Raw genomic sequence first — 27,560 nt, 5'->3', positions numbered from 1 at the left:
TTAACTGTTGGTGCATAGCTCTCCATTGCCCCGTTGATTACGTGCGTGAAGACAGTTTCGTTGCATTTGAGATCAACAGGCAAGATGTAGCGAATTCGAGAGAGTGGTAGAAACACTGCTGGCGGCGAGCGGATATTGATACAATGACTGGCAATAGCAGTACCCAGCGCAATGATTCGTTATGTCTGTACAATGAATTTTCTTGATTTCTTCTCAAATTAGCCCTTCTAAGGAACTGAGACAAAGTATAAAGATTTAGTTTAAAGTAGTCTGTAGAAATGTTAACTGTAAAAAAATGAAGGTATTGTTCGTCTATCTCAGTCGTGTGATTTTGGTGTTGTCACAGTTAGGAATCTGGATAGTAACAAAGAAGCTTCATGTACATATAAAAAAATCTTTATTTCAGTAGTTATTTACAAGAAGGCATATATTTACAACCTATTTTGTTGGCTGTAGCAGCTTCATAATGCTGCCCATGAAACTATAATCACTTATCCATCATAAAAAAAATAATGGAACTTCATCTGATGTTTCTTGACTACGCAATGAAATCACGTCAGTGACATTTGACTCCTAAAACTATGTCAGTAATAACTATTAAAGCTGGCGTACATATTTGTAAAAACACATTTCATATTGTCGTCTGGTCTGACTGCTGGTGCAGAACAAATAAATAAATAAAAAGCAATGAGGCCATACGACTCCGTAGCCGAGAAGAGTCATTCGCGTCTTCCCAGGAAACCGAAAATCATCCTGCCAGGGGCAGAAGGTATACGCTTCCAGGAAACGCCATGAAAATTCATAACGATCCGTGCGTGGTTCAGAACAAGTACTCTACACATTGTATAAACTTGTATGGACGTATTTTTGGTCGAGAACACGTCAATGTTACCAATATGTAATGTTAAGATGTGTGTGCCTTTGTAGTGCAACAATAAAATGCGGCAACTTGACTTTGTTCCAACACTGTAAGATCATCAGTAACGTACAGATAGGTGTGAAAGAGAGAAGAAAAAGGGAATTCGTTTCTGACGCTGTAGACTCTTTTCTCGGCTACAGAAATAACATGGCGGTAAGGCGAGCCCTCCGCAGCCTCTCGCGACTGCCCTGTTTGTGGAAACAGACCACGTGTCGACACACGCCAACCGCGATAAACTTGTTCCGGGCTCGCCCAAGCGCCAATGGTAGAAGTTAGGAACCGCCACCTCCCCGACACCAGACATTAATTCAACACCGTCGCACTGCGTTGGACACCTGAGCAATAACTGCATCCGAAAGGAGTTTCAGATACAGACATCATTAGTTAGATTTAAAACTCATGTTTTTTGTAATAAATGTATAAAGACGCGGTCCGTAAGCTCGTATCACTCAGGCTACTGTGTGATAAATTTCAGACACGCGATTCTCGTTTCAAACTGATGAACTATTTCAATAACAACTAGTCAGCTAGCGATGCTACTTTGTACGTTCGGACTACCGGAACAGTCAAGACTTTTCTTGAAGTCAGATCTTCTGAAAGTAACCGTGCTTTTGCAACATTTTTTGGAAATTTTATACTGCAAACTCTTGAAGAAAATGTCTTCTGGTTCATACGCATAGTAACAAGTGTGGTATCTGTTTACATTCCTCATTAGCTATTGTGAACTTCTCTTAATTGTTTTGCGGATTAATTAATGAGATATAGCATGTGTACTTGAGAGCTCTGTTGCTCACATCAGTAGGCAAGTAATCTCAGAGGGAAATGATATAAGACTTTTTGATATATATGTTTCCGGGGGCCACGGATGCCGTGGCCTGAAGCTAGGCAACCAACACAACGGGGCTGCTGCAAGCGCAGCCGACTACGCGGCGTGCGCACAAACTTGATCGCAAAGACAATTCACTATGCGTTTGTGATATGTAACATTCGTCACAATTTTCAAGTAGAGACTCTGTGACTCTCAGGGGGGGGGGGGGGGGGGGACGACGACGACGAGTTGATCCTCCTACATATATGGTGTGCAAGTAATATGATGACTGCGTGGTGCGTTGTGCTCCAAGAGGGAAGAAGGATACTTTGCCGAGTTGCGAGTGTAATCCCCGGCGTTGCCTGCTCTAGTAACTGAACGCTGGGGAAAGCGCCGTGATGGGCCTTAGTTTATGATTCTGATGCTCTCTAGAAGAATTTAATGCTTGGAAAACAACAGCTGTCGCCTGTCAGCACAAAACTTGGAGTGTCTGCTTTACGGCGCCCCTAATGGACACTACAGTCGCTAATCACTCTCACTACACCCAAAGTAATACGAAAAATGGACACTAAATGTTTTACATGGACACATAGGCGCACGATACAGGTATATGCGCGACGGAATGACGGTACAGGCTGGAACGTCACTTACTACGGCGCATCGCAACACCACCCGCGTCCTTACGTCCGCACCACCACAGTAACGATTTATGAAACTGATCCTGAACAACCGCTAACTGACCGTTTATGACCCTACACTTTTCAATCTGTTACTGACCTACAGTGACCAATAACTTTACAAAGCGATAATTGGTACATTTCAGTCATTAAGCCAATCAACGTATCTATATTATACATTGTTCAGACATATAGTTCCCAGCAGCTGTACTGCGTAGTAGCGTTGACATCATGTTCTGTCGAAAAATGACTTACTACTAAAGTGGTGTAAAGTCACATTGTTGCCTAAATAAGTATCTCTGCTGTCAACCACTAAACACTGTCAGCGGCCATTAGACATGGTCGTTTCGTTCATGTTAATGCCTCGGATGTAATTTAAGAATACGTACGTAGACTCTTTTTGAAGCACGATAGAGAACGTTTTCGGTTAGTTCCAAAGCGAAGAATAATTCATCAGTTTTGTGTTTCGTTCATAAATGTTAGTATAAACTGTTGATCTAGGCGTCAGATAGGCAGGAAATTTCTGAAGTCCCTGCCGAAGTCTTCATGACTGCGGAAAATTGTGGGTCTCGCGTCCGGGCATTTAAAGCAGCTTCAGACTTCGTGCGGAGCCCAGGTTGGACGTCTCGATGGGTGCGGATCCTGGAGGCGGCTCGTCGGAGGAGTACTCGCCGTAGGGGCAGGAGGGGATCTTGTAGGGCCGCTCGCAGCGCCGGGACACGGGCCAGAAGCCGTAGCCCTGGGGGCACCGCGACGCGCGCGCCGCCAGGCGGCCACCGTCGTCGCGAGAGCAGCGGAGGAATGTGTGGCAGTCGCCGGGCATCGGCTGCGGGCCCTCCGTCGGACACAGCGCCACGCCCGCGGGGACCTGCAGACACACGTCACATTCACATGGACATACGACAAGCGAAGGCTACTTTTAACTATCACTATGACAGATTGTGGTTCGATCATGGTATCGAAATTACTTCTGTAAAGATATCCTGCGACGCATCAACTGATAATTGGTCTAACCTGCATTCTACGAGGGTCACTCCAAAAGAAATGCACACTATTTTTGTAAAAATACAGTTTTCATTCTTCATGTGTGAAAGTTTTACAGTGTGTAGATACATCCTTCCCGCTTGTTTTCGAACATAGTTCAACCTGTTCCCGTGAGTGGCGTCTCAGACCATGTCTTCAAGATGGCTGCTACACTTGACGTTCGTCAGAAGCAACTTGCTGTCATAGAATTCCTGTGCTGTGAAAACGAGACAGTGGGAAACATCCACAAGAGGTTGGAAAAGGTGTATGGAGATGCTGCTGTCGATCGCAGTTCAGTTAGTCGGCGGGCAAGCAGGTTACGTGATGAAAGCGGGTACGGCAGTATTGAGGATTTTCCTCGCAGCGGCAGGCTTCGTACTGCACACACTCCAGACAATGTGCAGAGAGTTAACGAATTGGTGACTGCTGACAATCGCATCACAGTGAACGAATTGTCACGCTACGTTGGGATCCCTGGAAGGAAGTGTTTGCAGAATACTGAAAGTGTGGGCGTTAAAAAAGGTTTGTGCCAGATGGGTTCTCAGGATGTTCACAGTGGCTCACAAAGGTACAAGAAAAACGATATGCAGCGAACTTTTGGAACAGTACGAGAATGGTGGAGATGAATTTCTTGGAAGAATTGTGACAGGTGATGAAACATGGCTCCATCATTTTTCACCAGTGACGAAGAGGCAATCAGTGGAGTGGCATCATGCAAATTCACCCAAGAAAAAAACATTCAAAACCACACATTCTGCTGGAAAAGTTATGGCTACAGTGTTTTTCGATTCTGAAGGACTCTTGCTTGTGGACATCATGCAAAGTGGAACCACCATAAATTCTGATGCATTTGTGATAACACTGAAGAAACTTCAAGCTCGACTGAGTCGTGTTCGGCCACATCGGCAAAAGCAGGATGTTTTGCTGTTGCACGACAATGCATGGCCACATGTCAATCAAAAAACTACAGAAGCAATCACAAAACTCGGATGGACAACACTAAAACACCCGCCTTACAGTCCTGACCTGGCTCCATGTGACTATCATCTCTCTGGGAAACTGAAAGACTCTCTTCGTGGAACAAGGTTTGAAGATGATGACTCCCTTGTGCAAGCTGCCAAACAGTGGCTCTAACAGGTTGGTCTAGAATTTTACCGTGCGGTTATACAGGCGCTGGTTCCAAGATGGCGTGAGGCAGTTGATAGAGCTGGAAATTATGTGGAGAAATGAAAATATTGTTCCTAAAGGATGTATCTACACACTGTAAAACTTTCAAACGTGTAGAATAAAAGATGTATTTTCAAAAAAATAGTGTGCATTTCTTTTGGAGTGTCCCTTTTAGATTACATTTCAACCAGTCCACCTAATCCTGGAACCAGTAGCTCCTTAAAACAAATCCTTCCAAAAATAAGTATACCTACATAATTCCTTGACTTCCGAGAAGCATTACAATCACTACTACCCGCACGATTATTGTTAGAAGTAGGATCGTAAGGGATATCAAGAGAAGTTTGTGACTGGATTGATGATCTGTTGGTAGGGAGGGCGCAGGTTGTTATCTTGGGATGGAGAATCGTTAACGGATGCAGAAGGAACTTCAGATGCATCCCATGTGTTGGGACTCTTGCACCTTTGTTCTATATTAAAGAATATATATAAAATATTAATAGCAAATTCAGATTTTGTAGAAAATATTAATAAAAAATTCAAGCTTTTCGCACATGGTGCAGTAACATATGTCGAACTACTGACTGAAAAATGCTGAAAGAATATTCAGTCGGATCTTGCTAAGAATTCAAAGAGGTGCAAAAACTAACAACATGCTTTAAATGAACACGAATCTAAAATAGTGCATTTCACAAAACGAGAAAAAGGTTTACTGCCCTATGACTGAATTATCAATGATTCACAATTGAAATGGGTGAACTTGTACAAATACCAGGATAACACTTTGTATGCAGGGCATCCACAGTCGAAATATTCCGTGTTGAGTAAGAAGGACCGCTGCGACTGTTAAAAATCTTTATTCAAAGGCACGATCGGTTTCGCAAACAATATTTGTATCAACAGGTGTTTATGAGTATACAAATGCGTAAGACATCTTATCAGAATTTTGGCAATGACAGGTAATGGAAATTAAAAGCGATTAGGTTTGTTTCTATAGAAGTGATCTGCTTAAAATCCTAAAAAAAAAATCTCATTTCCCAACATTCTCATTCATGTAATAATTTGTAAGGAAATGAAATGGAACGATTAGATATTCTCATTTGTAGAAAAAGCAAGTGGTAGAGCTCTGTTCATTGGTTGGTAGGCTACTAGGAAAATGCAGTAGTCCACAAATGAAATTGCTTACAAAACTCTCATGCGACCCTACGTTGAATATTTGTCAAAGTGTGTGTGTCCCATGTCAAATAGGACGACAAGGGATAATGGACGAAAACGAAGAAGACCAGCATGAGTGTACACACGTTTGTTTGTGCCATGGGAGACCATCATGGAGATGCTGAAGAAACGAACTGGGATATTATTGAAAAGCGATGCAAACAATTCGGTAGAAGCCTACTTACAAAGATTTTTCAAAAACTAGCTTTAAATGATGGATCTAGGAATATCCCACAAGCCCCTATGAATCCCGCCCCCCCCCCTCCTCCTCCGTTGGGATCCGGAAGACAAGATTAGAATAGTCATAGCACGCACGGAGTCGTTTAAGCAAACATTCCGCCCGCGCTCCATATGTGAATGGAAATGGAAGAAGCCTCAGTACCTGGTACAATGGGAAGTACAATGCCCTTCGCATTGGTTTGCAAAGGACTGATTTTGCAGGGAGGACAGAGTAAAGAAATGCAGCCTAATAGTGAAACTAGATCGGGATAGGAGACGTGAAATCGAACAAATTTTCCCGATAACCGTAGGTCGTAAATCAAACATCGTGGGGCTACGGCCACAAGGCGACAACCAATCAACGAAGAGTGCTTGAAAGGGTGTGCGTTTCAGTAAGTTTATCCCAGGTAATGCCTATTATGTTAAGCTGAATTAGCAGGAGATAATGATTGCAACTGAACGTACAAAACCAGGCAAACTTTGAACACCTATTCATAGCTGAGCGTTAGTCGCGAATTTTCTATCATGTGTACTGGTAAAGGTTGAGGAATACATTGTCGGAAAAATATTCAGCGTCCTGAAGTACTGTGATCATTGGCACTGTGGTATAATATTTGCATATTGAGAGGTTGTAGGGTATGTATGTATGTATGTATTGAACTGGAGACCTAGAAACGACGGAGAGGCTTCATCCCCGCCGTAGCCCTCAGTGGTACACAACCCCACAATAGGCTACAGCTATCCATTTCACCCACAGCCGCCCCACACCGACCCTAGGGTTATTGTGCGGTTCGGCCCCAGTGGACCCCCCCCCCCCCCCCCCATACTCCCCGGGAACGTCTCATTCCAGACGAGTATAACCCAAATGTTTGCGCGTTAGAGTAATTATGGTGTACGCATACGTGGAGACAGTGTTTGCGCAGCAATCGCCGACACAGTGTAACTGAGGCGGAATAAGGGGAACCAGCCCGTATTTGCCGAGGCAGATAGAAAACCTTAAAAACCATCCACAGGCTGGCAGGCACACCGTACCTCGACACTAACCCACCGGGCGGATTCGTGCCAGGGACAGGCACACCTTCCCGTTCGGGAAGCAGTGCGTCAGACCGCACGACTAACTGGGCGGGCTGGTTGTAGGGTAAGTGACCTTCTTTGCTGGAAACCAAGGCTTAGTGTTCCTTCGTCCCTCTCCTCACTACTTCCCCAACACTGAAAAGGCAGTTGAAGGGTAAAAATTCGACAAATTTGAGGAGATTCATAGAGCTGTGACCCGCAAACTCAAGACATTTACAAGACCGCGAAGACACTGAAAACTCACTGCAAACAATATATCACGTCAATGGATCTTATTTTGAGTAGATAATAGTCTGCAAACTTACGGAGAACGAGGTTGTGCATGAGAATTAGAAAGAAAAGAATCTAATGCCAAATCTTACCTGCTGGAAAGTCGTCCTGGCATCCGACATTTCACAGGCGCGTGGTTCCTTTGGCGGCAAGCACTGGATTTCATTCTCGTCGTATTCGGTGCCGTTTCCGCAGGCGAACACCTGGATGCTCACGTCGCGCCAGTCTTGCGAGACTGTGCACTGATAGAAGAGCCCGCAGCGGGTGGGATGCTGCCGGAAAGCGGTGGGGCAGACGAGCAGTGCCTGGCCTGGTTTCAGCGGACCTGGGCACGAGCCTTGCTGGCCGCCAGAGCCTCCTGAAGGCGCTTCTGTCGTACCGGACGTTGGTGATTCCGTGGCCTCCGTTCCGTCCGGACCGCTCGTCGAAGAGTCTCCGGTGCTCGTCGTCTCACCGGGCGTCGAAGTCTCCGCCGTCCCGGTTGTTCCGCCAGGCGTCGAGGTTTCCTCCGCCCCTGTGGTGGGAGTAGAAGTCTCTGTTCCGTCCGTTGTTTCTCCTCCGCTAGTCGTATCAGTAGGAGGGTTAGAAGTTTCGCCACCCGTCGATCCCTCGGGAGTGCTTGTAGTTTCGCCACCAGGAGATGTTCCTTCGGGATCAGTCGAGCCGGTGTTCACCGTGGAAGTCTGATCAGTCGGAGGAGCATCGGTGGCTGCCGTTGCGGGTGTCGTAGTGCCTGCTTCGTCGGTTCCCGTGGTCTCTCCTGGTGTCGTCGATTGCTCGGGCGCGGTGCCTCCAGTTTCTTCAGGTTGTGTCGAACCGCCATCTGTGTTTGTCGTTTCGCCGGCAGGAGTCGTCGATCCATCTGTGCCCGTGGTTTCTGGAGTACCGCCTTCAGTTGCTCCAGGAGTGGTGCTAGATTCCTCAGAACCCGTGGTCCCCGGTGCTTCTGAAGTACCCTCTGCAGTACCTAGCGGAAAAATAAGAAATGAGTTAAATCGTATCCACAGGAGCGAGAAGACAACATTATTGCTCTTACTGTCAACAACAATTACTGTGTGTGGGTGTTCATGCTATTTCCACGTTTACGCCGAAAAACTACTGGAATATTTTTTTCAGTAGAATTACAATTTCTTTTGTATGATACATCTTCCCAATAGTGCTCTTCCTATATTTACAAATGGTATATGTTTGGAGTAAAATTGACAATATGTTACCGACTTCAAACTTACCTAAATCCATCCTCTCACGTCCATATGGCTGTCAAAATCAGTCAGCCACGGGGTATATCGACCAACTCAAATACATACAAACATATAAGACGCACTGTGCAAGCCAGCTTTAGGAGATTCGAGAAGACGGTTGTACCCACGTCGAGACGCTTTTGATTATCTGTCCAATTTTGGTTACACGTGCTTACATATGTTGCTGGTGTCTTCTTGAATCACCTACTGTTGCAGTTAGCTTGCACAGTTTATATTCTGTATGCACACCATTTGAGTTGCTCGACATGCTCCGTGGTCAACCGATTTGGACAGTGGCGTCGAATCTGAGGATGCAGTCACATAATTCCCAAACTGAGTACATAATGAAAATATAAGCATCATAAACAAAGACATTTGCATGGAATGTTTCAAACATATATTATTGCAAGTGGAATTTATCTAGAAGAATCTCTGTGAATAAGTCATACCATGAACCTTGTTCAAGGGATACGGTAGTTCTAATGATTACTAAATGTCATATATAAAAATAGCTTAGCGTCTTACGGGAAGCAGACCTTAGTTGTAAAAGAAATCCGACTTCATAAACTGGGAATGAAACTTTGCAACAGTTTTTTCCTAACATAGAAACTGAAGTTCTGCTGCCGAAGTAATGATTGACTAATAGGTTTCTAGATGTTTGTTAGAAACGTTTGTCATTTATCTAATTTAAAATACATAGAAATGATTGAAATTTGATACACGTGGGCGGGTATGGAGGTGGGAACAATTAATTTATCTCTAGGTTTAGTAAAAATAACAGAAGGGGCTAACCAGTACCCAAAATATTGTCCTAGAAATAATAATTCCCTGGGTTCTTTCACTCTCTTGAATTGACCTTGACGTTTGCCACGTGTAATCAGAGGAATAAAAGTGTCAATACCATATAACTGGTTTTTTCATCAGAATAAGTAGCTTTTTCTGTGCTGCTGTCAGTGGCACGTGTTAACTTTGTTTGTAAGCCGAGAGATCTTGTAACATAAATGGGCCAGTACTGAGTTTGCAAAATAAATAGTGCACCACGCTGCACACACGTTTCTTCTTAAGTCTGGAATGAATAGTGACACGAATCGAAATTCTGTAACTTAAAGAATTTCTCTGGTGCACTCACCTTTCTGGTGCCTGTGACTTCGTTAACATCAGCATCAGGGTATGTTGGCACAACAGGTGAAAGTCGTCGTACCGTTATTTACTGAGAATCTCTACCGCTTTAGTTGAATGCATGACAAGAAAACTAAGAATTAAATTTCTACATCCATCAAGCGATATTACTAGGTCTACAACTTTCCTTCCACCATTTTGTCTCGAAGTTCGGAGTTTTATTGTGAAAAACTTACAAAAAATTATGATTCATAGTATTGCCCATCGCTGGCCACTACATTTTCCCATCTTTCGGAAAGCATACGAATCCCGTGGCGGAAGAACTGGGTGTCTTTTGTGGGGATCCATGAATCGATTCAATTTTGCACTTGCTCATATGATCGGATGTGCTGGTCAGCCAGACTGTATGCCACTGGTTGAAAAAGTTGGTACTCAGAGAGAGATAACGTATGGAGAATACGGCGAGAGGAATAGGACTTCTCATTTCAATGTTTCCACGTATATTTTGACGGGTTTTGCGACATGGGGTCGAGCACTGACCTGCTGCAAAATTACCTTTACGGGTCTATCGCTGTATTGTGGCCGTTTGTGTTTCAGTGCTGGGCTCGAGCGCATCAATTGCTTTCGATAATTATGTACTCTGACTGTCTTCGTCTGTTTCAGTAGCTACGAAAACGTTCTGTCTTCCACCACCATGCCGGTCTTCGACATCAAAATCATCGTTCTTAAGGCGTTGGAAACATTCTCTGCACGTTCTTCCATTAATAGTTCCCTCACCACTGGTCTTACTCAGCATTTTAAGAGCCACAGCCGCAAATTTCTTCATGTTAAAGCAGAAAATTAAGACTTCCCTCAAATGGCGAGAAATGGGTACGTAAGTTGCCCTACTTAATCGAGAATAATCTTATGATGAAATCACAAATGGACTAATATTGTTATGGCATTATGTTTACAGATGCCTAAGCTCATTGTATTGCACCTATGACCAACTACCTGAACCCAACTTGCCGCTAATGCCGTCTATTGCAAAACGGCGGAAGTAAAGTTGTAGACCTAATACTTGGCGCTGTACCATTTAGTCGTAGTGTATTGGCAATCATCAGCTGCTGTGTCCACGTTCCTCGTGACAGTGCAGTCCGGAGGGTGCAAGAAAGATTGTGTAGACTCATAGGGAAAAATGTGCTCTACAAACCACTGACGTAGTGACATATTGTTTACTGTTTCTTTTGCAATCTCGATCTCCAGTGTCGGGATGTACGTAGTTTGTTTGTGACTGAGAAGAAAATTCTTTTTGTGCATACATTTATCCATCATGAAACAAATGGAGTGGTGGCTACTATGGCAGCCTGAGAATCAGCAGAAACAAAAGGCATGTTCCATCTCTGCCACTGGGAATTAATGTATTCGTGACACTACTTGTTTAAGATTACATCCATCATCATATGTGGCCTGTGTATTTCCCGACGTCATGACAGGCAACGTGCATAAGTCTATTTCCTTAGTGTCAGGTTCTATATTGTACTTCTCTTGGAGTGCAAGGAGTGTGTAAAATCTAGCCACTTCTTGCACGGTTTAAGTGTTTTCTTCTTGTGTTTCGTTTGCAAAGTTTCAGAAACTGCCACTGCTGAGCTAATTTAGTTACACACTTATGCAGCTAATTTGTTTCTCACCTTACCACACCTGATGACGGAAGACTTCTGAACCACGTGCTGTGCTGAATAAATTGATTCGCAGTCGCAGCGAGTGAAAATTCGTTTTATCGCTGCTTTTGTTTTTTCTGGTCATGTGATGCAAATTAAGTAATTAGCAAGGTGCAGAATGATGAAGTGCTGTTAGTACTAGAAATAATACTTGCGTCCTCAGCAGGCAATGCAAGAGGTCTCTTGCTGTGAAATAATAACTTACCAGTCGTTTCTCCTGGTGGAGGACTGCTACTGCCAGCAGCTGGTGTTGAGGTTTCAGCAGTCGGTGTCTCGCTTCCTGCGTCACCACCACCACCACCGCCGCCTCCACCGGAACAGTCCCTTGGCGGATATACTGAGTCTGCGTGGTTGCAAACACTCAAGCTCGGATCAAAGATGGTTCCTTCACCACACTCGAAGTGATACACGGAGAAGCGCTCGCCTTTGTTTCCATCCCAGTCGACGCAACGATAGAACTTGCGACAGTCCGTAGGGTGTGGGAAGTATCCGGCCTCCGTACACTTAATGTCTTGTGGTTTCGGCGTCGTGTTGCAGGGCGCCGTGCTTGAGGTATTAGTGCCATCGCCGGATGGCTTCGTCGCCTCTGCCGGTGGTTCGCTCGTTTCCCCGGTACCTGAAGTACTGGTGCCGTCACCACCCTGTCCTGGAGTACCTCCTGCTGTTTCGGTCGGTGTCGCGGTACTTGCTTCTCCCGACCCCTCAGGTCCTGACGAAGTGTTGTCTCCTGAATCTGGTGCAGTTTGATCGCTTCCGTCACCTCCCTGCGACGGCGGACTTTGACCTCCATCAGTGGATGGAGAAGTGTTTTCGGATTCTGGCTGTGGTGATGAAGCTTCACCTGAGTCGGTAGGTTGGGAAGAAGTTTCGCCATCAGTTCCTGCAGGTGTAGAAGAGCCATCAGTTTCTCCTGGCGAAATGGAACTCATATCAGGAGAAGCTGTTGACGACGCATCTGTGCCAGTACCATCTGTTCCTGGAGACTGACCCCCTTCTCCATCAGGTCCTGGAGACTGACCCCCTTCCCCATCAGGTCCTGGTGACTGACCTCCATCCCCATCAGGTCCTGGTGATTGGCCTCCGTCCCCATCAGGCCCTGGTGATTGGCCTCCATCTCCATCAGGCCCTGGTGATTGTCCTCCGTCTCCATCAGATCCTGGAGTTTGACCTCCTTCGCTACTCGGACTGCCATCTCCAGTACCAGCTGGTGTTGTTGAACCTTCTGCTGGTGCTCCTTCTCCAGATCCAGCAGGTGGTGTCGAACCACCTTCAGGAGCGCCTGGCGGCGAAGGCGCGCTGTCACCAGCTCCTGGTGTGGTCGATGAGCCATCAGTTGCTGGTGGACCTCCAGTTGTCGATCCACCATCTGGTGATGAGCTTCCGTCCTCAGGTGAAGCTGTAGAACTGCTTTGTTCACCAGTAGGTCCACTGCCACCTGTATCTCCGTCTCCAGACGGTTGGGATGCGCCTCCTGTCCCACACTCACCTTGCGTGGCCCAAGGGTGGTTGCATGCTGTAGTGGCAGGATCCCACACAGTTCCCTCAGCGCACGTGAATTCGTACCTTGTGAAACCACCCTGCCCATTATCCACGCATCGTATGAATTTCTTACAGTCACCAGGAACTGGGTGGAATCCTTCGGAAGAGCACTGTCCACTGCCACCACTACCCCCGCTACCGCCACTTCCGCCGCTTCCTTCTGGCCTGGCAGTGGTCGACGTGGCTGGCGTCATCGGCTGTGTTGCTCCTCCTGACGTCTGCTGTTGCTCTCCGCCGCCAGAGGACGACCCTGTTTGCTCGCTGCCAGAGGACGATCCTGTCTGTTGTTGGCTGCCTGACGACGATGACTGCTGACTGTCACTCCCAGATGACGATCCGGACTGACCGCTTTCAGATGAAGATGATGTAGTCTGTTGGGATCCAGATGACGAAGTCCCTTGTTGATTCTGACTGCTAGATGACGATGTTTGCTGGTTTTCGCTTCCTGAAGAAGTGGACTGCTGATTTTCTGAAGATGTCGACGAAGACGAGGTCTGTTCACTGCCTGAGGAGCTTGTAGATTGCTGATTCTCGCTTCCTGATGAACTAGTGGTCTGCTGATTCTGACTTTCTGACGAACTAGTGCCCTGCTGGTTCTGGCTGCCTGAAGACGTCTGCTGACTCCCAGTCATAGATGACGTGGTCGATTGCTGTTCGCTGCCCGAAGAAGATGTGGTCTGCTGATTTTGACTGCCAGAGGAAGACTGTTGGCTTCCACTTTGCGATGAAGTGGTCGATTGTTGGTTCTGACTACCAGATGAGGAGGATGTAGACTCCTGGTTACCGGCAGCGGCTGTGGTGGCTGTCTGGCTACCTGAGGTGGTGATGGTAGTGCTGGTCATGTTGCTGCTAGACGACTGCGACGAGCTAGACTGTTGCTGGGAACTGCTGCTGGAGCTGCTGGAAGAACTGGAAGTGCTGCTCGTCGTGGAGCCTCCGGAATCGGTGGTCGCTGTGGTCTGGTTGCTGCTCGACATCTGCTCGCTGCTGCTGCTGCTGCTCATACTGCTGGACGATGATGAAGATGAGGAAGAGGAGGACGTCGTCATAGTCGTTTGCTGGCTCCCTGGGTAAAAGAAGCGAGAGGTCAGTGAAAGATTATTTAAATGAACTGTAAAGATGTTAGTGAGAGAAACTTCTCGATTTATGTTGTTGAAATTGCAGTTTAGACAATCACTGAAAATTTTAATAACGTTTAGTGATAGACATTATGCAGCCATCGAAATGTATAGATAAGGGGAAGAGGGATGCAGCGGAAGTTGAAATTACGCCACAGATGATCCACAATAGAAGTGAGTTCAAATGCAGAGTTAACAGTATAAAATCGTTTCAAGAGAAACCATCAAATAGGAGGCCCAAACGGACCGTTTCCGAGGAGGAAGAAAAAAAAAACAAGTGAAAGAATAGTGAAGGTCTGGAAGAAGAAAAGAACAAAAGCCAAGAAGTCTCATGCTCTTTGCGGTCCATAGTTGACCAAATTCATAAATAAAAAAAAGGAACATCAGACAGCATTGCGTGTTGTGCCTTGCTAGTGTTCAACGGACTTTCCATGGAAGATGCACCCGATCGTCTTGCAGGCCCGGTCGTTTTCTTCGTCGGTAAACACCTACGACTATTGGTAGACTTTCAAGAAAGGCCGGGCAAAGACTTAGAGAATTAATTTTAGATCAGTGGAAACTTTCTTGAAAGCCAGGCCGCAAGTAATAGCAACGGGTGGTGGAGGTACAGGCAGGAGGTACTACCAATCTTGAAACATACCATTAGTAGTAGAAGAAGAAGAAACAGTGGGAACGCCCATTACTGAGGGAAACGCCAGTAAACTACTGAAGTGCTAGGTGGTTAGAAGTCTTGAGCGTTTATACAAGTATTGGGGGCTGCTCTAGACTTCGGGAATTTTAATTCGTCACGAGGCCTCGTGTAGTTTTGTGGGAAGGAAGCCGCCCTGCAGCACACAGAGCGAAGATGGTAGTTTCGGATCGAAACGCGATTTTAGGAGAGCAAGGTTTGTGATTTGTGATTCACGCTAGTCGCATTTTTTATATATTTACTTATTTATTTTTGTGACAGCCTTGTGATTTGTGATAGGTTGCAGGGTCGTATTAAGCTGGATGAAGTTTTTTCAAGATAACGGACTGCGACATTTTAGTTGATCTTCTATGACGATTGGATTATCGTGCTTCTTAAACTACTATCCAGAGACTTACTCTCTGCGATGAGTGTGTTTCGCAACACCAGTTATGAAAAATGAAACAGTTAGTGATTTATTGCTTATAGTCCAGTGACCGTATTAGTAGTGACTTTATTTGCAACTGGATTTAAATCAGTAAAAAATGGTTCAAATGGCTCTGAGCACTATGGGACTCAACTGCTGAGGTCATTAGTCCCCTAGAACTTAGAACTAGTTAAACCTAACTAACCTAAGGACATCACAAACATCCATGCCCGAGGCAGGATTCGAACCTGCGACCGTAGCGGTCTTGCGGTTCCAGACTGCAGCGCCTTTAACCGCACGGCCACTTCGGCCGGCTTTAAATCAGTAGTGTAGCAGTTGTGCCAATTAGTCTTATTTCAGTTTCAGAAGCACGAACGGAGAAAATGGACAATTAATTTAAAAGTATAGAAAACAAAACACGTCAAACGCAAAATGTTTTCATTGCGGGATGCGGGATAATAACGTTTCACAAGAAAGTCGTGTGCGTTGCATCTGGCGTTGTATTCTTGTAGTGCAATGCACTGAATCGCGCAGATAAGGTCTTTATTATCTAAGGGAACATTTTTCATCGTTCATCTACAAAATATTTTTACTATCCAGACCAGTTACGGAGTGTTATAACTCCATTTTGAATAGAAGTAGTTTATTAGGGATTGTACAAATATTGTGCAAATGCCAGGTCATAGCACAGTCCCATCGACCAGGTTTGAAAGAAGTTCATGTGCCCTAAAAATGGTATTTGAAGATTCAAGCAAATAGAATTCAAATATGTCATTCTCATCAACCAGATTGTTGATGCTTTAATGGTCTTCCGACTGAAGACTGGTTTGATGCAGATTTAAGCGACAGCATGTACTGTGCAAATCTCTCTAGTAACTGCCGCAGCCTACATCCACTTGAACGTATTTACTGAAGTCAGATTTTGGTCTCCCTCTACAATTTCTAACCCGCTCCCCCCATACGAATTTTCCTGAGTTACCAAACTATTCGTGATGTTTCAGGACGTATCTTGCCAACCTACGCCTTCTTTTATTCAAATTGTGCCCTAGATTTATTTTCTCTCCGATTCGATTGAGTATCATTTTATTAGTTATCATAACTACCTATTTAATCTTCCGTATTCTACTGTAGTACTACGCTTTAACATTTTCTATTTTCTCCTGGTCTGTACCGTTTCACTTCCATGTACTACAAATACTTTCGGAAAACACTCCCTAAAAGTTAAATGTGTGTTTAGTTGTTACATATTTCTCTTTTTCATAGAGGCTTTTCTTGCTAATGCCAATTTCTGCGTCAGTTATTTGCTGCCCAAGTAACAAAACTAGTTTACTAGATGTTACTTTCAGTTCATCCCTTCTTCTAAAAAACGTTTCGGAAAGATACTTGAATAATATTTAAATAAAAATATGTAAAAGGTGAAGGATGGTAACGAAGAGTAAACGTACCATAAGAAATTAAAGCTCAACGCCATAGCTTGTTTTATCTGTGTATTCAAATCTGTTCTGTACGAAAATTGTCCGTTAGCACTACTCGCTCAGATGTGATGTGGAATTGTGATTTGGAAGTTGAAACATCATATCACTATTATTAAAATTTTGCCTAAAAGCGAATTCACCGTATGGACGGCATTGAGTCCAAAGATCACCATTTTTCCCACGTCTGATAAATCAGTTAAAAAAAACTTATTTTCGGAGATAGTGGGAGCAACTGAAGTTATTAACAGATAAAGAATATGGATAACGAACAACACTGAGATGATAATACTTGATATTTGCTTTCTGAAATTTTAACGTAGTGAACTTTACGCTAGCCGGTAGTCAACTGTTTAAGTGATTTCCGAAGAGAATAACAGTTATAATGTCTGATTTCTCCGTCAATCAAGCTAGACGGAACGAACATTATTACATTTCATACGATCATTAGTTTGCTTCTTGCTAGATATGCAAGGGATATAACTCAATTCATGACCTTACTAAACCAACTAGGAATAAATAAAGTGCTCCATTTTAGCGTAGGCTTGGATAATCATCGATACAGCTTGTTATGTAGCGCCGTGCATCGCGAATATTTGTACGAATCGCACGCATTTTAAAGCATCTTCTTTTACGCTAGACTCAAAGTGAAAAGTGACGATGAAGCAGGCTGTGTCTACTTGTTTAAGTGAAAACCAACAGTCGAGATCGAAATAATATTTGTTTATTTATCAGTTTCGGCTTATGTTAAATCTATCTTCAGAATTTTTGGCGCCCTGTGGCTGGTGTTGTCGGCTTCTCGGTTTTCTCGTGATACCACGATCGTGCACTTGGACAGTGTGGTTTTAACCTAACTAAAGCACCAGGTCGCTGTACTCCATAGACAATGTTGTCTAAATTTGTGTGTGTACTTGAGTCGCAGCTCTCCACCAACTACAAGGCCACCAGAGTGCCCAAAAATACGGTAGCTAACTTGTCATCTTCAGCAAGAAAGCAAGAACTTCATGTACAGGGTGGTACATTGATAGTGACCGGGCCAAATATCTCACGAAATAAGCATCAAACAAAAAAACTACAAAGAACGAAACTCGTCTAGCTTGAAGAGGGAAACCAGATGGCGCTACGGTTGGCCCGCTAGATGACGCTGCCATAGGTCAAACGGATATCACATGCGTTTTTTTTAAAATATGAACTCCCATTTTTTTAATACATATTCGTGTAGTAAGTAAAAAAGGATTATGAATTTTTTAGTTGGACCACTTTTTTCGCTTTGTGATAGATGGCACAGTAATAGTCACAAACGTATAAGTACGTGGTATCACGTAACATTCCGCCAGTGCGGACGGTATTTGCTTCGTGATACAGTACCCGTGTTAAAAAGGACCGTTTACCAATAGCGGAAAAGGTTGATATCGTATTGATGTATGGCTATTGTGATCAAAATGCCCAACGGGCGTGTGCTATGTATGCTGCTCGGTATCCTGGACGACATCATCCAAGTGTCCGGACCGTTCGCAGGATAGTTACGTTATTTAAGGAAACAGGAAGTGTTCAGCCACATCTGAAACGTCAACCACGACCTGCAACAAATGATGATGCCCAAGTAAGTGTTTTAGCTGCTGTCGCGGCTAATCCGCACATCACTAGCAGACATATTGGGCGAGAATCGGGAATCTCAAAAACGTCGGTGTTGAGAATGTTACTTCAACATCGATGGCACACGTACCATGTTTCTACACACCAGGAATTGCATGGCGACGACTCTGAACGTCGTGTACAGTTCTGCCAATGTGCACAAGATAAATTACGGGACGATGACAGATTTTTTGCACGCGTTCTATTTAGCGACGAAGTTCATTCTCCAACAGTGGCAACGTAAACCGGCATAATATGCACTACTGGGCAACGGAAAATCCACGATGGCTGCGACAAGTGGAACATCAGCCACCTTGGCGGGTTAATGTATGGTGCGGCATTAAGGGAGGAAGGATAATTGGCCCCCATTTTATCGATGACAATCTAAACTATTCGCTGTTCAGAGGAATGTCGTTACACGTGTTGCCAAATGCATTGAGGTTGACGGACATCATTTTGAGCATTAACCGCATTAATGTGGTATTTACAGGTAATCACGCTGTAACAGCATGCGTTCTCGGAAATGATAAGTTCACAAAGGTACACGTATCACATTGGAACAACCGAAATAAAATGTTCAAACGTACCTACGTTCTGTATTTTAATTTATAAAACCTACCTGTTACCAACTGTTCGTATAAAATTGTGAGCCATATGTTTGTGACTATTACAGCACCATCTACCACAAAGCGTAAAAAGTGGTACAACTAAAACATTCGTATTTCTTTACGTACTACACGAATATGTGATAAAAATGGGGTTCCTATTTTTAAAAAAACGCAGTTGATATCCGTTTGACTTATGGCAGCGCCATCTAGAGGGCCAACCATAGTGCCGTCTGGTTTCCCCCTTGAAGCTAGACAAGTTTCGTTCTTTGTAGTATTTTCGTTTGAGGTTTATTTCGTGAGATATTTGGCCTAGTCACTATCAATGAGGGACCCTGTATAAAATTTCACCGCCGTACTACTACTATGGCAAGAAAAAGGAGGACACAGCACAAATGTCATCGTCACGTGATATAATACGACTACATCTCATTCCCCTTTGATTTACTTCTGTTCAATGATCCACTTTGTTCAAATGGTCTTCCAAGTTGTTTGATGTCTCTGGCAGAATTACGTCATAATCGTCAAATCCTAAAAGTTTTCCTTTCTCTCTCTTGGCCCTTAACACCTTTTCTAAATTTCTCCTTGGCTTCCTTCACTGCTGGCTTTATATACAAATTGAACACCACAGGGTAAAGGCTAGAAAGCTGTCTCGTTCCCTTCTTAACTACTGCCTGGCATTAGCGGCCTTTGAGTCCCATATCAGTGTAGTTTGTGCACTGTTGCAATAACGCCTCGTTCCCTGTATTTAAACCGTGATAGTATCAGATTTCAAAGAGCGTATTCGAGGCTAAAATGATTCGCCTTTCCTCAGAGAAACAGCTGCTTCTTTGCGGGACAGGGGCCTGTAGTGTTGGGTCAGTACCTGCAGCGCGGCACTCGCTCCTGGCGACGGCCCAGGCGTGGTTGCAGACGCCGGCGTCGGGGTCCCAGACGGTGCCGGGGCCGCAGGAGAACTCGTAGCGCAGCAGGCTGCGGCCGTCGCCCTGCACGCAGCGCACGAACTTGGTGCAGTCGCCAGGCACGGCGTGGAAGCCCTCAGACGGGCAGTCCGCCGAGCCGTCACCTGCAAACACGCGTACCAACTGTCACATGCGAAAAACACTCATCAGGTTGTCTCTGCCCTATCTGACATCCCCAGTTCGCTCTGTCATTTACAAGCAAAACAAGAGTTCTTCTTGCACAATCGTTAGTAACATCGCATTATTAAATGATAAATAACTACACTGAAATAGTGTTCAGATGTACGTCTTCAAAAATAAGAACAAAGTGATATAGCATGACACTGTTGGCTGACAGACCTGTAGAATGGGTATCTGCGCCTTACAAACGTTGTCTTCCTTGGAAGACATTGGTTGTTTTCGTCGTGAAATGTATGTCGTGTCTTATGTCTACATATCTCATGTACGAGGCTTAGAACTTTAATTCTGGCAACTATTTATTTACAACTTATACAAAATAGATGCATGTTTCGCCGGCCGGTGTGGCCGAGAGGTTCTAGGCGCTTCAGTCTGGAACCGCGCTACCACTTCGATCGCAGGTTCGAATCCTGCCTCGGGCATGGATGTGTGTGATGTCCTTAGGTTAGTTAGGTTTAACTAGTTCTAGGTTCTGGGGGACTGATGACCTCAGATGTTAAGTCCCATAGTGCTCAGAGCCATTTGAACCATTTGACACATGTTTCATACTCTACTGGCCATTAAAATATCTACACCACGAAGATGCCGTGCTACAGGTGCGAAATTTAACCGACAGGAAGAAGTTGCTGTGATATGCAAATGAATAGCTTTTCAGAGCATTCACACAAGGTTGACGCCGATGGTGACACCAAGAACATGCTGACATGAGGAAAGATTTAAACTGATTTCTCATACACAAACAGCAGCTGACCGGCGTTGTCTGGTGAAACGTTGTTGTGATGCCTCGTGTAAGGAGGAGAAATGCGTACCATCACGTTTCCGACTTTGATAAAGGTCGGATTGTAGCCTATCGCAATTGCGGTTTATCGTATCGCGACTTTGCTGCTCGCGTTGGTCGAGATCCAATGACTGTTAGCAGAATATGGTATCGGTGGGTTCAGGAGGGTAATACGAAACGCCGTGCTGGATCCCAACGGCCTCGTATCACTAGCAGTCGAGATGACAGTCATCTTATCCGCATGGCTGTAACGGATCGTGCAGCCACGTCTCGATCCCTGAGTCAACAGATGGGGACGTTTGCAAGACAACAACCATCTGCACGAACAGTTCGACGACGTTTGCAGCAGCATGGACTATCAATTCGGAGACCATGGCTGCGGTTACCCTTGACGCTGCATCACAGACAGGAGCGCCTGCGATGGTGTACTCAACGACGAACCTGGGTGCACGAATGGCAAAACGTCATTTTTTCGGATGAATCCAGGTTCTGTTTGCAGTATCATGATGGACGCATCCGTGTTTGGCGACATCGCGGTGAACGCTCATTGGAAGCGTGTATTCGTCATCGCCATACTGGCGTATCACCCTATGTGATGGTATGAGGTGCCATTGCTTACACGTCTCAGTCACCTCTTTTTCGCATTGACGGCACTTTTAACGGTGAACGCTACATTTCAGATGTGTTACGACCCGTGGCTCCAACCTTCATTCGATCCCTGTGAAACCCTACATTTCAGCAGGATAATGCACGACCGCATGTTGCAGGTCCTGTACAGGCTTTTCTGGTTACAGAAAATGCTCGACTGCTGACCTGGCCAGCACATTCTCCAGATCTCTCACCAATTGAAAACGTCTGGTGAATGGTGGCCGATCAACTGGCTCGTCACAATACGCCAGTCACTACTCTTGATAAACTGTGGTATCGTGTTGAAGCTGCATGGACAGCTGTACCCGTACACGCCATCGAAGCTCTGTTTGACTCAATGCCCAGGCGTATCAAGGCCGTTATTACGACCAGAGGTTGTTGTTCTGGGTACTGATTTCTCAGGATCTATGCACCCAAATTGCGTGAAAATGTAATCAGATGTCAGTTCTAGTATTATATATTTATCCAATGAATACCCGTTTGTCATCTGAGTTTCTTCTTGGTGTAGCGATTTTAATGGCCAGTAGTGTATAACACCTTACCAGCGGTCTGAAAGTCATAGAATAACCTTAGAAGCGTCAGTTGTGTTGATAGTTCGAGTGGAGGGGCCTATTGTTCAAAGATTCTGAAGCGAATACCATGACGTGCTTCCTTCATCTGTGTAATGAAGTTGAAGTCACAAGGGCGTAAGTCCGGGGAGTGTGGTGGGTGGCACAGCACTTCCCATCTCCGACGGAACGAATCAGTCACAACTTGTGCCTTGTGCACCCGGGCATTCTCCTGCAAAATGATGGGCAGGTCATGCAGAAACTGTCGCCGTTTTTTTCTCTTAGTTAGTTGCGGGCTGTGTTCCAGGAATAATCAGCTTAGAGCAAGAATCGGCGACACTTTCTGTAAGACCCACCAATCATTTTGCAGGACAATGCTCGGGCGTATACTGCGCAAGTTGCAACTGTTTTGTTCGATCTACATCTACATTTATACTCCGCAAGTCAACCAACGGTGTGTGGCGGAGGGCACTTTACGTGGCACTGTCATTACCTCCCTTTCCTGTTCCAGTCGCGTATGGTTTGCAGGAAGAACGACTGTCTGAAAGCCTCCGTGCGCGCTCTAATCTCTCTAATTTTACCTCGGGAGGTATAAGTAGGGGGAAGCAATATATTCGATACCTCATCCAGAAACGCACCCTCTCGAAACCTGGCGAGCAAGCTACACCGCGATGCAGAGCGCCTCTCTTGCAGAGTCTGCCACTTGAGTTTATTAAACATCTCCGTAACGCTATCACGGTTACCAAATAACCCTGTGACGAAACGCGCCGCTCTTCTTTGGATCTTCTCTATCTCCTCCGTCAAACCTATCTGGTACGGATCCCACACTGATGAGCAATACTCAAGTATAGGTCGAACGAGTGTTTTGTAAGCCACCTCCTTTGTTGATGGACTACATTTTCTAAGCACTCTCCCAATGAATCTCAACCTGGTACCCGCCTTACGAACAATTAATTTTATATGATCATTCCACTTCAAATCGTTCCGCACGGATACTCCCAGATATTTTACAGAAGTAACTGCTACCAGTGTTTGTTCCGCTATCATATAATCATACAATAAAGGATCCTTCTTTCTATGTATTCGCAATACATTACATTTGTCTATGTTAAGGGACAGTTGCCACTCCCTGCACCAAGTGCCTATCCGCTGCAGATCTTCCTGCATTTCGCTACAATTTTCTAATGCTGCAACTTCTCTGTATACTACAGCATCATCCGCGAAAAGGCGCATGGAACTGCCGACACTATCTACTAGGTCATTTATATATATTGTGAAAAGCAATGGTCCCATAACACTCCCCTGTGGCATGCCAGAGGTTACTTTAACGTCTGTAGACGTCTCTCCATTGATAACAACATGCTGTGTTCTTTTTGCTAAAAACTCTTCAATCCAGCCACACAGCTGGTCTGATATTCCGTAGGCTCTTACTTTGTTTATCAGGCGACAGTGCGGAACTGTATCGAACGCCTTCCGGAAGTCAAGAAAAATAGCATCTACCTGGGAGCCTGTATCTAATATTTTCTGGGTCTCATGAACAAATAAAGCGAGTTGGGTCTCACACGATCGCTGTTTCCGGAATCCATGTTGATTCCTACATAGTAGATTCTGGGTTTCCAAAAACGACATGATACTCGAGCAAAAAACATGCTCTAAAATTCTACAACAGATCGACGTCAGAGATATAGGTCTATAGTTTTGCGCATCTGCTCGACGACCCCTCTTGAAGACTGGGACTACCTGTGCTCTTTTCCAATCATTTGGAACCCTCCGTTCCTCTAGAGACTTGCGGTACACGGCTGTTAGAAGGGGGGCAAGTTCTTTCGTGTACTCTGTGTAGAATCGAATTGGTATCCCGTCAGGTCCAGTGGACTTTCCTCCATTGAGTGATTCCAGTTGCTTCTCTATTCCTTGGACACTTATTTCGATGTCAGCCATTTTTTCGTTCGTGCGAGGATTTAGAGAAGGAACTGCAGTGCGGTCTTCCTCTGTGAAACAGCTTTGGAAAAAGGTGTTTAGTATTTCAGCTTTACGCGTGTCATCCTCTGTTTCAATGCCATCATCATCCCGGAGTGTCTGGATATGCTGTTTCGAGCCACTTACTGATTTAACGTAAGACCAGAACTTCCTAGGATTTTCTGTCAAGTCGGTACATAGAATTTTACTTTCGAATTCACTGAACGCTTCTCGCATAGCCCTCCTTACGCTAACTTTGACATCGTTTAGCTTCTGTTTGTCTGAGAGGTTTTGGCTGCGTTTAAACTTGGAGTGAAGCTCTCTTTGCTTTCGCAGTAGTTTCCTAACTTTGTTGTTGTACCACGGTGGGTTTTTCCCGTCCCTCACAGTTTTACTCGGCACGTACCTGTCTAAAACGCATTTTACGATTGCCTTGAACTTTTTCCATAAACACTCAACATTGTCAGTGTCGGAACAGAAATTTTCGTTTTCATCTGTTAGGTAGTCTGAAATCTGCCTTCTATTACTCCTGCTAAATAGATAAACCTTCCTCCCTTTTTTTATATTCCTATTAACTTCCATATTCAGGGATGCTGCAACGGCCTTATGATCACTGATGCCCTGTTCTGCACTTAAAGAGTCGAAAAGTTCGGGTCTGTTTGTTATCAGTAGGTCCAAGATGTTATCTCCACGAGTCGGTTCTCTGTTTAATTGCTCGAGGTAATTTTCGGATAGTGCACTCAGTATAATGTCACTCGATGCTCTGTCCCTACCACCCGTCCTAAACATCTGAGTGTCCCAGTCTATATATGGTAAATTGAAATCTCCACCTAAGACTATAACATGCTGAGAAAATTTATGTGAAATGTATTCCAAATTTTCTCTCAGTTGTTCTGCCACTAATGCTGCTGAGTCGGGAGGTCGGTAAAAGGAGCCAATTATTAACCTAGCTCGGTTGTTGAGTGTAACCTTCACCCATAATAATTCACAGGAACTATCCACTTCTACTTCACTACAGGATAAACTACTACTAACAGCGACGAACACTCCACCACCGGTTGCATGCAATCTATCCTTTCTAAACACCGTCTGTACCTTTGTAAAAATTTCGGCAGAATTTATCTCTGGCTTAAGCCAGCTTTCTGTGCCTATAACGATTTCAGCTTCGGTGCTTTCTATCAGCGCTTGAAGTTCTGGTACTTTACCAACGCAGCTTCGACAGTTGACAATTACAATACCGATTGCTGCTTGGTCCCCGCATGTCCTGACTTTGCCCCGCACCCGTTGAGGCTGTAGCCCTTTCTGTACTTGCCCAAGACCATCTAACCTAAAAAAACCGCCCAGCCCACGCCACACAACCCCTGCTACCCGTGTAGCCACCTGTTGCGTGTAGTGGACTCCTGATCTATCCAGCGGAACCCGAAACCCCACCACCCTACGGCGCAAGTCGAGGAATCTGCAGCCCACACGGTCACAGAACCGTCTCAGCCTCTGATTCAGACCCTCCACTCGGCTCTGTACCAAAGGTCCGCAGTCAGTCCTGTCGACGATGCTGGGTAGTGCTGCATTACCCACCACACTTCTCTGACTTATGAGCTTGTGACTTCAGCTTGACACCCAAATTGAAGGAAGCACTTTATGGCATTCCCTTCAGAATTGTTACAGAGATTCGTATCGTAGTAGACCGATCCACTCGAGACAACTGGCACTGCTTAAGGATATCCTAAAAGTGCCCCACACTAGAACCCTTTGTTATACACACTGATGCTTACTACTATGAAGGACAGTAAAACTTTGAAACATGTATCTCTCTTCTAAAAGTTATAAACTAATCGCTGCCAGTGTTACAGTTACAGTCTTCGTATATGGCCTTGATGCGTGTCTGTATAACTCGACAAAGGGTTGGGGACTGCCCGGGGACTGAGTGTTTGTGTTGTCCTCATCATTCCATCATCATTCATGAAATTGGCTAGATTGGACTGTGCACGAATTGGGAATGTGCACGGGCGCTGATGACCGCGCAGTTGAGAGCACCACAAAACCAAACATCATCATCATCATCGTCATCGACAAAGCAAACTGTGTTCCAACATGACATGCCGACGGGCTCATAAGTCGAACCACGGCAAGCTACCCCCAGACGGTGAAGGCGAAGGACATACACATAACTGGAGAAATGACTAACATGTAGTACAATTGAAGGCATGTTCCGTATTTCTTTCGTAATATCAGTGTGCTAACAGTAGTTGAAATGTCCTCTTAAAAACTTGTAGTAATCCCGCCAACTTTCAAACGATACTGCGTTGGATTATCTTTAATACTGTGGTTGCGTACACAAATCATTGAGCAGAGATGTTTACGAATCTGCCTTTTCTGCCAAGTTGGCAATAACAAGGCAACGGTAAAATCACGCGAGGCGGGAACTGCAGGAGGAGCGAGTGGCTTCGCGAATTGTCAGAGGGACTTCATCTTGGGCGGCATCGATGGCTGACGCAGGTGCAGCTAGTCTGCACAGGTTAACACTTTGGTCCCGTGTGAGGAGCTGGTGTATCTTCTCCATAAACAGTTGTGAGTGGCAATTACTTTGAAGGTAGCGTAGAAGTGTTTTGTTTATGTGTTTCATATACATTACTATTTAATTACGCAATTTTTTTAACCACGTGGCTGTAGGCCAGCCCATGTACCAGTACATCTTTATAAAACGTTTTTATTCTTTTCATAAAACTTCACTGGAGTATTTTGCTTAGTGATTTCTGGTTGTATAAGATTTAATGAAAAGAATTTTTGTCGCTTTTCGTGGTGTATTGAACCGTGGGATCGCAGTTCCTTTGCACTATATCAGGATACGAATGCAGGATTCGTATCGCTTACGTGTGCAGTACATTCTGTTTCGCATGCTTCCCTATTTTTCAGTGGTAAACAAATATGCTAGTTGTTTCTTCAAGTTATTCCATTTGATTAAGATATGCTACAGACTGTCAAATATAATTTTTCTGTCCACTTCTTAAATGTATGTTCTGTTGTTGTAGGAGGTGCTGTGTTCTCTCCAGCTATATTTTTACTACTGATAGCGAGTTTTCTTTCGTCTGAAGAATATCTTGTCATTGGATTTATGTTTCGGGTATACTGCATCAAATTTCGAGGTATCGAATATACAGGATCAACGTCAATGAAACAGAAACTGTTGGGACGGATTCCTGATAGGAAATAGTGGAAAAAAGGTCCTATGAACATGTGTCCGGAAGTGCATGGTTGCCATAAAGCAGATAAAGGCATGTTTTATATACACACGTAGCAAATCAGCCGCTTTCTATTTTTGTTGTAAACCATGAATGAATTATCAAGTTTTAAGTTTTCTTTTCATATTAATTTGTAAGTTTGTTGTGGCTCTCCTGTTTTTAACCTTTTAAAGCGAATGGAGCATTGCACTTCATTCATATCGCGCTCTGTAAAATATTTCTAGACTAGCGAAGGTGCCATTCTGAAACACAACTGATGTCCGACGATGATAGTAAGAAACTACCAAACAGAACAAATGGGGAAAGTCTTGCACACTGCAGTTACACGCGTACCATCTACTGTAATAGGCCATGCCT

At 44.7% G+C, this 27,560-nt stretch overlaps 1 protein-coding gene across 1 annotated transcript in view; it reads right to left on the bottom strand.

Annotated features, from left to right (window-relative positions):
- Nucleotides 1–417: 417 nt before the first annotated feature.
- Nucleotides 418–27,560, bottom strand: part of LOC124775741 (uncharacterized transmembrane protein DDB_G0289901-like) — a 95,552-nt gene continuing 68,409 nt past the window's right edge. Inside the window, exons 5-8 of the mRNA XM_047250570.1 lie at nt 19,761–19,961; nt 11,638–14,037; nt 7,465–8,339; nt 418–3,272 (exon numbers count right to left, since the gene is read on the bottom strand). Coding sequence (XP_047106526.1) covers nt 2,988–3,272; nt 7,465–8,339; nt 11,638–14,037; nt 19,761–19,961 — 3,761 coding nt within the window. The 3' untranslated portion in view covers nt 418–2,987. The remainder of the gene's footprint in view (nt 3,273–7,464; nt 8,340–11,637; nt 14,038–19,760; nt 19,962–27,560) is intronic.

The sequence above is a fragment of the Schistocerca piceifrons genome, chromosome 2 (assembly GCF_021461385.2).
Source record: "Schistocerca piceifrons isolate TAMUIC-IGC-003096 chromosome 2, iqSchPice1.1, whole genome shotgun sequence".
NCBI classification, from domain to species: domain Eukaryota; kingdom Metazoa; phylum Arthropoda; class Insecta; order Orthoptera; family Acrididae; genus Schistocerca; species Schistocerca piceifrons.
This window is presented reverse-complemented; position numbering and strand designations above follow the sequence as displayed.